Here is a 13,380-nt window from a genome sequence, read left to right as displayed (position 1 = left end):
GCCTACTTAAAGGTTTCGCTTATAATTACCTACACTGTCAGGCGAACGGGATCGCTATCCTTTGTTGAAGCGATGACTCGGACGTGGTATGAGATGGCGACAGCCTCACCACAAAACACAAAAAAAAAACTCGTGATGAGATTTACTCGCATTAGGGTTATTGCGGCGTTTATACATCGGAGACGATAACGCGGAACAGACCAAGCATATGCGGAGACTACACAACAGCTCCCTGGATTCGGCGTATTGCGATGATTCGAGTTACTTTCCCTATGACATATTAATACCCATTCTCTGCATGACTTCATGGTTCAAGAAGAGTTGAAAGGAGAGGAAAAGTTATGACTTTTTGTCTGTTTGGCAAGCTCAGATGAGAACACGAAAGCATGCTGATGGTATCCGTCCTCACGGCTTACAAACAAGAATGAGCGTCAAGACTTACATGATGACCGGTCTTGTTTGATGGTGTTCGTTGCCTTGGATGGTACATGCCAGGATACATTTGGTTTGTTGTTCAGGCTTAGTGAACCGTCACTATAGCCAAGTGGCGTTTTCCCGGCGGCGACAAAAAAGAGGAACAAATGGAGTTGAAGTTTTCACATGGACGAACAGAACCACGTGCACAGGGAGCACGAAGTAAGGAGGAAGTTGAAGGAATGGGAAGGGAATTGATTTAATCCCACTCCTGTTGCGGTTTTTGCTTCACCAAAACGTACAGGTTACTTATTATTTGCCAACCCATGCATGAGGCCCCCATCATTCGGCCCACTCAGGCGTTGTTACATTTTTCAGTATTTAGAGGTTTCTTCTTGAGCGGTATATTCTTGCTCTTGGGTCTGTTCAAGGCTTTTTGTGTCTATTTTTTCTCATTGTACTTGTACGATTTGAATATGATTTATATTATAATAGATGGCATTGAATCACATCAAACTGTCAAATGTGACGCGCACATGTCATGTTGCTGGGTCGTGTGTAAGAGGAGTGACAGGTGCGGATTTTATAAGGGGAGAGCTTGGCTAAATGGATACTGCCTCAAACAAGACGACGTCGTCGGTATTTGGGGCACATGACTGGACAGGACGGGAGATTAGCGGCACGCATGTCAAGCAACGGGCTGCAACCGAACGTCCCGGTCCATAGACACTCAAGTTTACGGGAAATGCCTGGTTTCGGCCGTTGGTAGAGCAAGTTGTCTGGTGTATTTCGAGAAAGACAAGGATAGACCTTGTTGGCGGTCGTCGGGATGCGAGGGAAAGGATGAACTATTGGATCAGACAAGTTGCTTTTGAAAATCAGCCCAGCAAAGATATTACTGTACGTTTGAGAATACAGTTATTCCCCTCTTCAGATTCTCTTGTCGGAAAGGTGAAAATGATAGGCGAGGTAGCAGGACTCAAAAGATGCATTCAGGGGTTGTGTGTGCCAGTCGGGATACACAATGATGCTGGACGTGATAGCAGCAGAATGTCAAGTAGTTTTCTTTCTCACAACATCTTTGCCCTTAATTTCTTCCACGTTGGAGAATGTTTGGTCTCCTAGCTGTCATGGTACAATAACCCTGCTGGGGGTGCGAGATCTTATTTATGCAGCCTGGGTGAAACATGAGATGAGGTCCTGAACAAAATCTCCTCAGCTGTCGATCAATGGCAGATCTGATGGGCGGGACACAAAAGGCCGAAGAAATGATCTGCCATCGGTCTTTGTGACAAGTCTAGAAGGTGAGTTGGCGGGACCCGCTGGCCGAAGGAGACAATCGTTGGCTGGGTTGATCACGGTGTTGAGATGTTGCACGTTGGGATGATCTCGAGGGAGACAAGGGGCGGTTTGCTTCTCCCCTGGATCTGGGTCCACTTTCCGGGCCCGCTGTCCGTTTCAAAGTTGATGTTGCTCGGCTGAGGAAAGGACGATGAGTCGCTTGTAGTAGAGATGAGGATGAGAGGTTTTCTTTTGAGTGGGTTGAGAGGTGTTTATTGATATTGAGTTTTTGTAGGGTTCAAAACTGATCATCGCGATTGCACAGTATGGTACAGTTCAAGTTTGTCTGTGTCTATGGCTGGCTCGGGAAATTTCCATTCCTGGCCGCAGTTGTGGTTCATTTGGCTGCCTCGATGGTCGCAGCAGTAGCATTATCTGTGATGCACAAGGCATAATAGTGTTCAAGGCTGTAGCTGACATTGCTGATAAGCGAGCCTAACGGTCATGGATCGCTTGTTGCTTCTGCTGCAGAAAAATCTTGCTCTAAAAATATTCTAGCATTTTGCCATGTCCTCCGATATGAACGTGCATACGGCCCAGTGGATGGCAGTAAGCCTGCAGTCTTGGGAATCTCGACACGTTATCGAGAATGCGAAAATACGACTGGGGGCTATCTTGGCGGCGCTAACTCTGTCATCTGCTGAGGCTGAAGACAAAATATGCTATTATGGGACCGACCACCTGCGTATCGCCCAGAGAGTTCTTTGGGGTATGATCGTCGACATGCCAAACCGAAGAATGTGCAAAATGATCTGCGAGTCAGACGGTAAGTAAGGAGGAGAGTTTATGAAGTTTCTTACACACAACTTTCCAGCTGCGGTGGTTGATAGGCATTCCACCACCCCATGTCATTGACCCTGCAACCTGTACTACGGAGGGCTGCGGTTCGTGCCAAGAAGCACGGGACAGTTGTGGCACAATGCGGTGCATCGCTTCGCTTCTCAAGGCGAGGTGATACAGTCAGTCGTGTGCCTGGCACAGAGTACGGCGTGCATGGCCAAGAACTCGACAAGTAAGGGCGGCGATGGTTGCACTTTCCATCACTCGAGCCACATGCTTGACCATCTTGTGATGTTTCAATAACGAGCCTCTTAAACACCCACAAAAGTCTATCTGCTACTTGGCGTGGCGCCAAACACTTCGAGAGCCTCTAATTCGCTTGGCGTAATCGGCCTCTCAAAGGCATGCCCATCTTCATGGCGTTGATGACCGTGGGATTGAAGATCCAAGTCCCGTAGTGGTTGAATATTCCGTGTGTTTCGTCGAGCGGGGGCTGTCAGTGCTTGTCAGGGTGTCCAAGCCATCTCTTGTTCCTGCATGGTTAGTCAAGGGATGGTGCAAGTTCGGACGACGGATGGGGCGAGGCGGCAAACATTGGCAAACTGACCAACGATGCACCGGCCTGATTCCTTATTCTTGCCTCAGCGTTTCATCAGCAAGGGCCGTCGGTGTTGTGCCACTTTTGGGCTCTGGGGGTTTGATGCCAGGGGGATGCATATATGCAGTTTGCCATGGAATACCCAATGGGAGGTTTAATGCTCACAGTCGGATGTGCGAGGCACGCCCAGGTTGCAGGCACTGGGGTCAGTCGGTCGAATTGTGGTGCTGGACAAAGAGGCGGTGGAATTTCAAAGAGGTTTTTCATGTCTGTGTGGTACTTTGATATGTCGTAGCCGAACAACCGCTGAACATTTGGCCGATCTTGGCTTGCAAGATTTCGTGGCAGAGTTTATTCTGTGTTCTACTGCTTGGCGAGTTTGAGAAAACTGGATTCTGGTCATAAGTCCATGACAAAGCGCGCGCCAAATAGCCAACATACGGATGTCAAAATTGCACATGATGCTCCAGATGTCGACTGTGACTGCCTGACCTGCGGAGAAATCCATTGGAAAGACCGACAGGGAAGGGACGAACACTGGAAAGGCGCCGCCCCACCCGAGCGCCAGTGTCAGGCACGGACAGGGGACCTGGCGTCGCTCTTGCCCCTTCTGCCCCTTGCCGTTCCCAGCCACAGACTGTGATTGGCCCGACCCCAACGACACCAGAGTCTCAGATTCACGGGCCTCCACCATGTCGGCAGGCCACGCGATGGAATGCAATTCTCCTGGATGCGCGTATCTCATGCTCGAGTTCCGGCCTTGACTTGACTTGACGCTTCTCGCCTCGTTGCGCCGCGCTGTGGGAAACATTCAGCTAATGGTGGGTTGCAAAAGCAACAGGGGGACAATGCCTATCCTTTCTATTCACAAACGACAGAAACGGACGACCCGTCCAAGTGGAAAGGGGCCACTCACACAACTCACACAACTCACTCGTTGGCTGAACCGAAGCCGAACAGAAACGACATGGACACATGCACTCGCCCAACAAGTCACCCTCAGCCAGAGACAATGAGCCCGTATTTAGATATCTGCATTCCCGTCCGAGGTCGAACATGTCTCTGCTCGTCACCATTCACCACTTTTTCGCATTCTCTCTTTTTTTTTGGTGCAGGCCACTGACTGTCGCCGGCCCTCGGTTCCGTTGACGGTTCCAACAAACTTGACTTTTGTTCCCTCCCTGTCGTTCAATCCTTCCGGCAGCTGGTCAACATAGTCTTTCTCCCGGCTTCGTGCATTCATCTTCTTCTTTCGGACAACCAGCCTCTCTATTGAATAGAGAATAACGTCATTTGATTTCAATTGTCCTTGTTCCAGTTGTTCATAAGCCATTGTTCTGGCTTCGACTATTGATTCCTTTCCTTTGGACCCTGATTTCACTTGCTGGTCACTTTATTCATTTATATATCGAAGACATCATTCCTTTGCCGTCTTCTTTACACCTTTCACTGTGCCTGTACAACTCCATCTTCAAAGCGGCCGAGAACACTCTCATAACGAGGCGTACACATTCCTTCCTTCACAGCTACTGCGTTTCCCGTCTGCTCAACTGCAATTGTGACAGAGTCGCTGCTTTCGCCTTCTTGTCACACTCTCACCAGCCTCGGGTTTTCGGCTTCCTACATTCTCAACTCGCGACAGGACAGCGTGTGTCAATTCAATTTCACTTGAACATTCGTCAGTGATCTGGAGAAGCTGGCGATTTCCTTGCTCCTCCCTTCTCAGTCACTGCTTTGACGCTGTCGTGCCGGCTCACACAGCGAGATCACGTTCAAACGAACCTCGCATACTCTTCTCATTCCTTGATACGAAGCATCAACAATCTAGTCTTGAAAACACCATCAACTTCAACATGCACTTCTCGGGCCACTTTGCTGCCTTGGCTGGCACTGTGCTATTTGCCGCTGGGCTTACCCAGGCAAACTACAACATCGACACCACTTACGACAACACCAACTTTTTCAATAGCTTCGACTTCTTCACCGACAAGGATCCCACTGAGGGCTTCGTCGAATATGTCAATAGCCAGACTGCCAACCAACAGGGCCTCGCTGGATACGCCAAAGGTGGAATTTTCATGGGTGTTGACTTCAAGACCAAGAACCCTGCCAAAGGTCGCAAGTCGGTTCGGGTGACTTCGAAAAAGTCCTTCACTCGTGGTTTGTTCATTGCCGACATTGCGCACATGCCTGGCAGTATCTGCGGTGCATGGCCGGCGTATTGGATGTTCGGTCCTCAGTGGCCCAACTCTGGTGAGATTGACATTCTCGAAGGCGTCAACGCTCAAACCAAGAACTCCATCACTCTACACACAAAGCCTGGCTGCTACATTTCCAATGAAGGCACCCTGGCATCTACCAAGTTTGCATCTGCGAACTGTGGCGCCTCTGGTACCTCAGCAGGTTGCGGACAGCACACCGCCGATACCCAAAACTACGGCGACGGGTTCAACGCCATTGGGGGTGGTGTTTATGCCACTGAATGGACTTCTGATCACATTGCCGTCTGGTTCTTTCCTCGATCCAAGATCCCCCAGGATATTCAGTCTGGGAAGCCCAATCCCGCCTCGTGGGGAACTCCACTTGCTCGGTTCCTGGGCGGGAATACCTGTAACATTGACAACCATTTCAAGGACAACCAGATTGTCTTTGACACCACCTTTTGCGGAGCCTGGGCAGGAAGCCCCCAAGTCTGGGGCTCGGATCCTAAATGCTCTGCTTTGGCCCCAACCTGCCAGCAATATGTGTCTGGTAATCCCGAGGCCTTTGCTGAGGCTTACTGGGTTGTTAACTCTGTCAAGGTTTACCAGAAAGGTTCTGGCAACGGCAACGGAACCAACCCAACTCAACAACCTCAACCTCAGCCCTCTCCCACAAAGGTTTGGACTCAACCTCAGACTCAGCCAACTGGACTTCCACAACAGCCAACTGTCCAGCCGCAACCCCAGCCTACCCAGACTTATAACGCTCCGCCCCCGCCAGCTCAGACAACTCAGAAAGCTCCTCAGCCCCAGCCTACACCATCGTGGAACGGACGAATTTGGAACGGGGCACCACAGCCCGAATCAGGAGCCAACTCTCAACCACCACCTCCTCCTCCACCCAAGCAGGACAACTCGTGGAATGGCCAAGTTTGGAACGGGGGTGGCTGGAACGCCAAGAGAGAAACGCGGATGGTAGCTAAGCGCTTTGCTGCGTGAGTCGAAAAACCAAAGAGCAGTGCTTGCATGAAAAGGAGAGAGAAGAGGATATGAACAAAGTGGTGAAAACAAAAGATACCCAGGGCGGGTTCCCATTGAACAAAAGAAACATGACAAGCATGATGATACTGCTTACATGATGACGACGGAATTATCGGATAACGGATTTTGGATTCTCTTCTTCTCTACATTGCATGCAGTGCTTGATAGATTTCATCATTGAGGCGAGTGCCGATATGTTTCATCTTCATTGTATATATGAGCTTTGCTATTAGTTGCTCCATTGGCGAGCAGCTGTCTGTATCAATCAACAAATGACAAGTAACTCTATGAACTTTGGGTTTAGATGCCGTGTGAATTTTAAATGACTGTTATTTCTGGTATAAATGACAGGGAGTCAGTGTGAAGTAATGTTTTGTATCTGGTCATATGCTGTGGTATGTATGTGTTAGCCCATCTTATAGCAACAGGTTTGAGCGGACAATACATGAAAGAACATTACAAGGCCTCACTATCTGGTTATTAGTACCAATGACACCGGATACCACAAAGTTTCCAGAATCAAATGCTAACTTAATATCTGACACTATAAACACAGCCAGTCTCACAGCCAGGTAGCTCACCAACCATTACCTGATATCCCCAAAGAAGTGAAATTAAACATTACTTAAACCACGGATTAAACCAATCTCAATCACAACCTCCGTCAACACTTACCCAATCCTCAATCATCCTTCCCCTTCGCAACACCAGCCCCCTTCACCATACTCGTAAACCTCTCAAAAGCCATCCTCCTCTCCCCCTCCACCCTCTCAGCCGACTCCCTCGCCATCCCAACCGCAACCTCCTCCCGCCCACTCACCAACCCACGCCACGCCTCCTCCACAAACTCCTCCAACGGCATCCCAAACGCCGGCAAACCCTGCAAGGTATGCAGCTCCGTCTGCACCGCCGGCGGAATAATCTCCACGACGCGAAGCCCAGGAAACGCATCCGCCAGCTGCGCACGGAAACACCACGACAGCGAGTGAAGCGCCGCCTTGCCAGCAGAGTAGGTCGGCACGAGGACGGACGGCACGAGCGCCAGGCCCGAGGACACGAATATCAGGGCGGTGGGGTGCGTCTTCGAGAGGGTCTGCAGGTGCGGCAGGAGGAGGATGGAGGTGTGTAGCGGGGAGAGGTAGTTTGTGTGTAGTTCGGACGTGATGTCTGGGAGGAGGCTGGGCGAGGGGGCGAGGAGGTTGACGCGGTGCTGGAAGCCGGCGTTGAGGAGGACGGCGTCGAGGTTGGGGTATTTTGAGAGGAGGCTTGGTTGTTAGTTGTGTTTAATATGTGAGTGGGTGAGGATGGGTTACCTTGTTGTCCAGTCTGGGAGGTTTTCGATTTGACTTATGTCGAAGCATTCGGCGGCGAGTTTGTCACTGCCGTGTTTGTGGACGAGTTGGTCTAGACGGTCTTGTCTTCTGCCGACGGCAATGACGAAAGAGCCGTTGTTGATGATGGTTTCGGCGAGGGCGAGGCCGATGCCTGATGTGGCGCCGGTGATGAGGACGCATTTATATGGGAAAGTCATTGTGGTATTGGTGCTTTAACTTTATTTATTAAGAGGAAGGAGAAAGTTGTAGGGAAAGTGGTAATATGGGAATATTGTGATATTTTATATCAGGGTTTATAAGTGTAGCCTGGATAGTCGAGCGGGGAGCATTATGTTGCTTGGGTTGAAGATGGTCGGGATGTGGTGGGACGTTTTCCCCGCGTTATGTCCAGGTTGCTGGATTTAACCGGCTGCAATGTTGTTTCCTTGACCTTGACTTTGTGGTTGCTATTTTTATGTGGTCTCGTCAAGTGTCCAAAGTGGTCCTTGCCGCGAGTTGAAGTGTGTTGATGTTGCGACTCATCGGACTATGATTTCGAAGGGGCAAGCAACTGGAATAGAGTTCCATGAAGCTGCGATCTTGAAGAATAGTTCGACGTGAGTTACGTTGTCGCACACTATTCCCAGCACAATAAACCCTTTTAATACAATGCCCAATTGCAGCCATTATACCCAGTCCCATCAATCAAATCATCATTGACTCTCACCACCCATATTCACCCCACATAGCACCATCACAGCCCAAATGCCCAAGCTCGCGACAACGACACAAAACCAATCCAGCCAGCACGGAGCCCCCTTCACTGCCAAGCCAAACCTTGAACCTTGAAATCCAGGGGTCCACCAATCAATGTCACATCGTGAGACAGCTGAACCATCTACTAATAATTTACCAAGGTACTTAAGTAGATGACGGCCATCGGCGCCGGAATACCCAGGCGTCTGCGACATACGTGGTCGTCGGCATCGGAGTCGGACTTCCAATTCCACCCCCCCTGTCCTTTGCCCATGTCGTTGTCTTTGTCCTCGGTTTGTCGTTTTGCATATTTGTTAAGATCGTCGGGTCGTCGCACGACGTCACTGCCTACAACACAAGCTATTTCTACTTCCTCTCTCCTTACTTCAACCCATCAATTGAATTGATCAACACCTCTAGTCTCTCAATCACCCTCACATTACATTGCCCAACATGAATTCCGCAATGGGCCTCGACTTTAGCAAAAACCTCTCCTACTTCACCGTAAGCTCTTACCTTGCGCAACCACAAACGTCTTCTCCATCCCCATCTCAATCATTGTAACTTACCGCTCATGAATCCAGATCCCAGCAGTCTACGTCGCCACATGCCTCGGCCCTCACACCTACGCCGTAGCCTGCTCCGGCAAGGCCTACGACAACGCCAACCCCAGAGCCCTCCGCGAGTCTGTCTGCAAGTCCGAAGCCATTGACAAGCCTGTACGTGCAATCCTAAAACCATCTGTAGTAACAGCACATCACTAACACCCCCCTCAGCTCCAGCAAGCGATCCTCCGCGCCAAGGGCGCATCAGAGAATGGCTTCGAGTCCATGGCCCTGTTTGCTGGTGCCGTCGTCGCCGCCAACCAGGTTGGTCTGCATGCGTGTGTCGTGAATACCCTGAGCATTGGGTACTTTGTTTCGCGGCTGCTGTATGTGTTTGCCTATGTGAAGCTCGGTGAGAATAGGAAGCTGGCTGGTCTGAGGAGCTTGATGTGGATGGTGAGCGTGGGATTGTGCATGACGCTGTGGTTCAAGGCTGGTTTGAAGGCCATGCAGTAAATTTGCTACTGTAAGAAGAAAAGGCGAGGAATGAGATGTAATTTGATGGTAAAGAAAGTCTCCACCACTGGCTAGAGAATGTAGTATACAGTAACTAACGTACGCAATACTCCTTCGTTGCACTCATGTCCGCGTGTCGTGGCTCATCTTTCGTTGGCAGGCTGCTCTTGCCTTTTAACTGTCCATAACTGACTAAATGCAACACATCTTCATAGGCAACATGTCGGCAATATGCCATTCTAGCAATATCATCTACTCCTTCCTCGATAACTCATCCCCTGACATATCCTACACTCCCCTTCCTACGTCTGCTTTCGAAATCCTCAACATTCAACCATCATATCAGCATATCAATATCCCATCTTCAACATGCAGTCCCAAATTCTCACCATTCTCCTCGCCGCATCATCCCTCGCAGCAATTATATCCAAAGACCAGCACCCCTCTGCAACAGGCACAATATCAAACCACAAGTCAGACCATACAACTTCAGCACCGCACCCAACACAATGCAGCCATGGATGTGGCCAGCCCTCGTGCTACAAAACCCACTCCTGTCATTACAGCTACTGCGACGAACACCAGCACATGTGGTGTTATTACTGGGGCGGTGTGACTTCTTACGATCCATCGGTTGGGCCGGTTCCTGCTGAGACGAGGGCATATCTGGGGCCTTGTGCGGATGCATCGGCTACCTTGGCTACACATTGTGGGAAAGTCGGATGTTGTACACAGAGCGTTGTGTAATCTGTTTTGCATGTCCTAGAGGAGTTCTTTCGAGACCGTGGTGGCATTACCTGAGAAGAGGCGAGAACTTACGAGGTATCAAGCATGAGATCTGATGTACGCGGTTCGGGTATTAGCATCGCAGAGTGATGGGCTCCAATAACAAGTAGTATTATTCAAAACAAATTCCATACAGATCGCTGATCAAATTGTAGCAATGATGATATCCACGTCTAGTCCTCCAAAAAATGCAATGCGCCAGAACTGTATGCTCTAAACCGAAATCCCCATGACACCTCCCTTGTGCATGTTCCTTGAGGAGCATCTTCTAGGTTGCTAATTCTCTGCGGCTTCATCAGCCAGCAACGCGCCCCGGGCCTCGTCAACAACAGCCGCCTCTGTCGCTTTCGGGTCGTCTTGAATTCTCATGGCGAAAATGCAAGACCCGAGCACAAATACACCTCCCAGAGCCATGACAATGGCAAAACTATGATCACCTGGTGTCCCCCGTGGTTTTTGTAGGAATTTAAACACGACGCTTGATCCCAGAGTGGCGATGATTTGGGGAACTGCAATGGCCATGTTATGAATACCCAGAATCACGCCGGCCTGGTCCACCTCTTCTTCTTCCTCGGCCAATTCAGCGTCCATTTCTTGCGAATTTCCACTGGACGATGGCGCATCTGGCGCATTGTGCCCATAAGGCGCCATGTTTTGAAGCTTCTTGGCCCGAGCAACGACATCGCGTCGACTAATCTCAGCACTGATGATGGCCCAGGGAGCCCAGAGAGTCATGGCCCAAGTGATACCAGCCAGTCCTATCAGCACCGTGGCGGCGCCAGTGGAACGCACGAGCACTGTACAGAACATTGAAATGGCGAACAGCAACAATGATCCGAGCCAGGCCCGTTTTAGGGTGAAGCCTGGGATTCTCAAACAGTCCAGATATGACCGCCGAGGCAATCCAGTTGTCTTGGCCGTGGCGAGCTGGCCAGTGTGGTCGTTAAAGGAAACCGGTTGACTGTCGAATGTTGGTGCAATAAAGAATGGTAGGAATACGTTTGTGAGTAAGCTGACAATGGCGTTTACCAGTAACGCAAATGTCCCTATGCGAGTGGCTTGCTCATATAGCACATCGAGCTCTTCCGGTGTCATATTGGGGTTCTCTTCCAAAAACGGTTGAATATAAATCTCTCCAATGTAAGAAGACGTATAAAACAACAATGGGAAGAATCCGACCCAAGCGCAAAACTGGACTTCGCAAACTCGTTTCGTCTGTGGTGGCAAGCGCTTAATCGACTTGACAATGTTGAAGACGAAGGAGACAATGTTTGGTGTCTTCTTTATGCGGGATCCATCCGCTCGAGGATCCCTCTCGTGAATAACGGCCGTACTCAACGCAATCGTAATTGCCAAGCCGATACTAGCAACGGCGCAAAGAATCTTGAACTGGTTGCTACCGAGAAACCATAAGTACGTGGGTAGATTGACGTATCCGGCTATGTAGCCCGCAATGTTTCCGATGCCAGTAACACGACTCGCCATGGAATTTGCCTCTTCTTGTTGATGTGCCGGTGCACAGTCCACGATGAAGGCGCGGATCGCTGCTTGGACGGTATTGATAGCAATGTCTAGCACGTATATGCCAATCACGGCAGCGATGATGGTGACGACTTTTACTCCTTCCGACTTCGGGTCCGCGCCGAATATTCCCAATATACCCCCGACAATTTCTCGCGTCCAGGCAAGAAACAAAAGCCCAATGATTGTCGCGATGGTGCCACCTATCATGAATGGTCGACGCTTCCCCCATCTCGAACGGCAGTTGTCACTCACCACGCCAACGTACGGTACAACGAGTGTGCCCGTCAACGGGCCAGCAATCCATACCAACGCCATGAGTGACTTGCTTAGTCCAAGAGAGAGTAAATACGGTGAGCCGTTGGACAGTTCAACTGCCCATGCCAGCTGAAGGCCAGCAATGCTGATTGTGAGCATGACCATGTACCATAGTCCTTTGGTTTCTTGGGTTTCGTCGGCCGCCGGCCTTGGAGCTCTTGTTGATCTAACTGCATCGCCAGAGTCTGATTCATTGCTGCTGAGTAGAGGCGAGTTTTCATTGACTTCGTCGGCCAGGCGAGCGGTGGGCGATACTCGGCCGAGTCCAGAGCCAGAGACGGCCTGTTGTCCCCGGGAGAGGGATGGCATCGGCGGCTCAGGTTCCATCCTAGCTTTCCTTTCCTCTGTGCCTTGACCCATCGTACCAGCCATGATGAGAATTTAATGGCGACGGGTTACTTGTCGAGCTCCGGTATTGGTAGCTTCGATAACTCACAGAGCAGCCATGTAGCTTGGGTCAACTTGCCGAAATTACAGCAGAATGCGTCACTTGAAGTGGCAAGTCTCAAAGGGCTGGGAGTAAAGTCATTGTGGTGCGAAGGGTAGGTCCATCGAAACAACGAGGCATACACTGCAATGTATTTTTGTGTACTCGTTTCATGGGTTGAGGTCGAGGGCCACGCGACTGTGTGAGGTGATCACGGTACGTGGTCACGTCCATGTTCATTGGGGCGGGCACCAACAGGCCGGTACAGGTAACCAGACCCTTGCCGGGGAACAGCCCGCGTTGAAAGTACTTGGACTTGGGCAGCCATGACGCACTGAAGGGGCCTTCTTCGTTGGGGAGTGCTGCCCAGCTCGAACAAAGGAAATGGTGGGTCGGGCAGGGTCTCACTAGGCCAATCATAAGCACGAGCTTTTCTTTCAAAGAGCAACTCCAAATTACCCTAGACGATGTGGCTACAAGTCAACACAATCAATCAAACATCTGAAATTCATGCACTGCCAGAATGGAGAACTCACAGCTTGGCATCATGCTCGGGGAAGGGATATAGAGCATCTGACTGTACTGAGTTGTTTCCGTGTTTTCTTTGGAGCCTGGTTCATCGATTTCTTGCAGTGATATTTAGTGGAGGGTCAAAAGTAGTTGAACATGCATGTGGTCAGCATATCACGTTATCGCGGTACATACTACAGTATATGGAGATGCATTAGTGTATACCTGGATATGGGCAAATACTTTTCACACCACAGACTGTAAATTACTGAATGTTTCAATGTTTGGGAACAATAAGCCGTTACATGCAGCA

At 50.1% G+C, this 13,380-nt stretch overlaps 4 protein-coding genes across 4 annotated transcripts; 2 read left to right on the top strand and 2 right to left on the bottom strand.

Annotated features, from left to right (window-relative positions):
* Positions 1 to 4,986: 4,986 nt before the first annotated feature.
* VFPPC_13367 (endo-1,3(4)-beta-glucanase) lies at positions 4,987 to 6,333 on the top strand (the record flags this gene model as incomplete). The annotated part of the gene is made up of 1 exon (XM_018291144.1): positions 4,987 to 6,333. One exon carries the CDS (start codon positions 4,987 to 4,989, stop codon positions 6,331 to 6,333), a length of 1,347 nt encoding a protein of 448 aa, XP_018147035.1.
* A 724-nt stretch (positions 6,334 to 7,057) lies between these two features.
* VFPPC_13366 (short chain dehydrogenase) lies at positions 7,058 to 7,906 on the bottom strand (the record flags this gene model as incomplete). Its single annotated transcript, XM_018291143.1, has 2 exons — positions 7,058 to 7,640; positions 7,689 to 7,906. 2 exons carry the CDS (start codon positions 7,904 to 7,906, stop codon positions 7,058 to 7,060), a joined length of 801 nt encoding a protein of 266 aa, XP_018147034.1.
* Positions 7,907 to 8,897: 991 nt separating this feature from the next.
* Positions 8,898 to 9,505, top strand: VFPPC_02956 (membrane associated eicosanoid/glutathione metabolism-like domain-containing protein; the record flags this gene model as incomplete). The annotated part of the gene is made up of 3 exons (XM_018282524.1): positions 8,898 to 8,948; positions 9,029 to 9,163; positions 9,221 to 9,505. The coding sequence occupies 3 exons, from the start codon at positions 8,898 to 8,900 to the stop codon at positions 9,503 to 9,505; spliced, it is 471 nt and encodes a 156-aa protein (XP_018147033.1).
* A 1,062-nt stretch (positions 9,506 to 10,567) lies between these two features.
* VFPPC_02954 (sucrose transporter) lies at positions 10,568 to 12,502 on the bottom strand (the record flags this gene model as incomplete). The annotated part of the gene is made up of 1 exon (XM_018282523.1): positions 10,568 to 12,502. One exon carries the CDS (start codon positions 12,500 to 12,502, stop codon positions 10,568 to 10,570), a length of 1,935 nt encoding a protein of 644 aa, XP_018147032.1.
* Between the last annotated feature and the right edge of the window lie 878 nt (positions 12,503 to 13,380).

The sequence above is a fragment of the Pochonia chlamydosporia genome, chromosome 2, assembly GCF_001653235.2.
Source record: "Pochonia chlamydosporia 170 chromosome 2, whole genome shotgun sequence".
NCBI lineage: Eukaryota > Fungi > Ascomycota > Sordariomycetes > Hypocreales > Clavicipitaceae > Pochonia > Pochonia chlamydosporia.
This window is presented reverse-complemented; position numbering and strand designations above follow the sequence as displayed.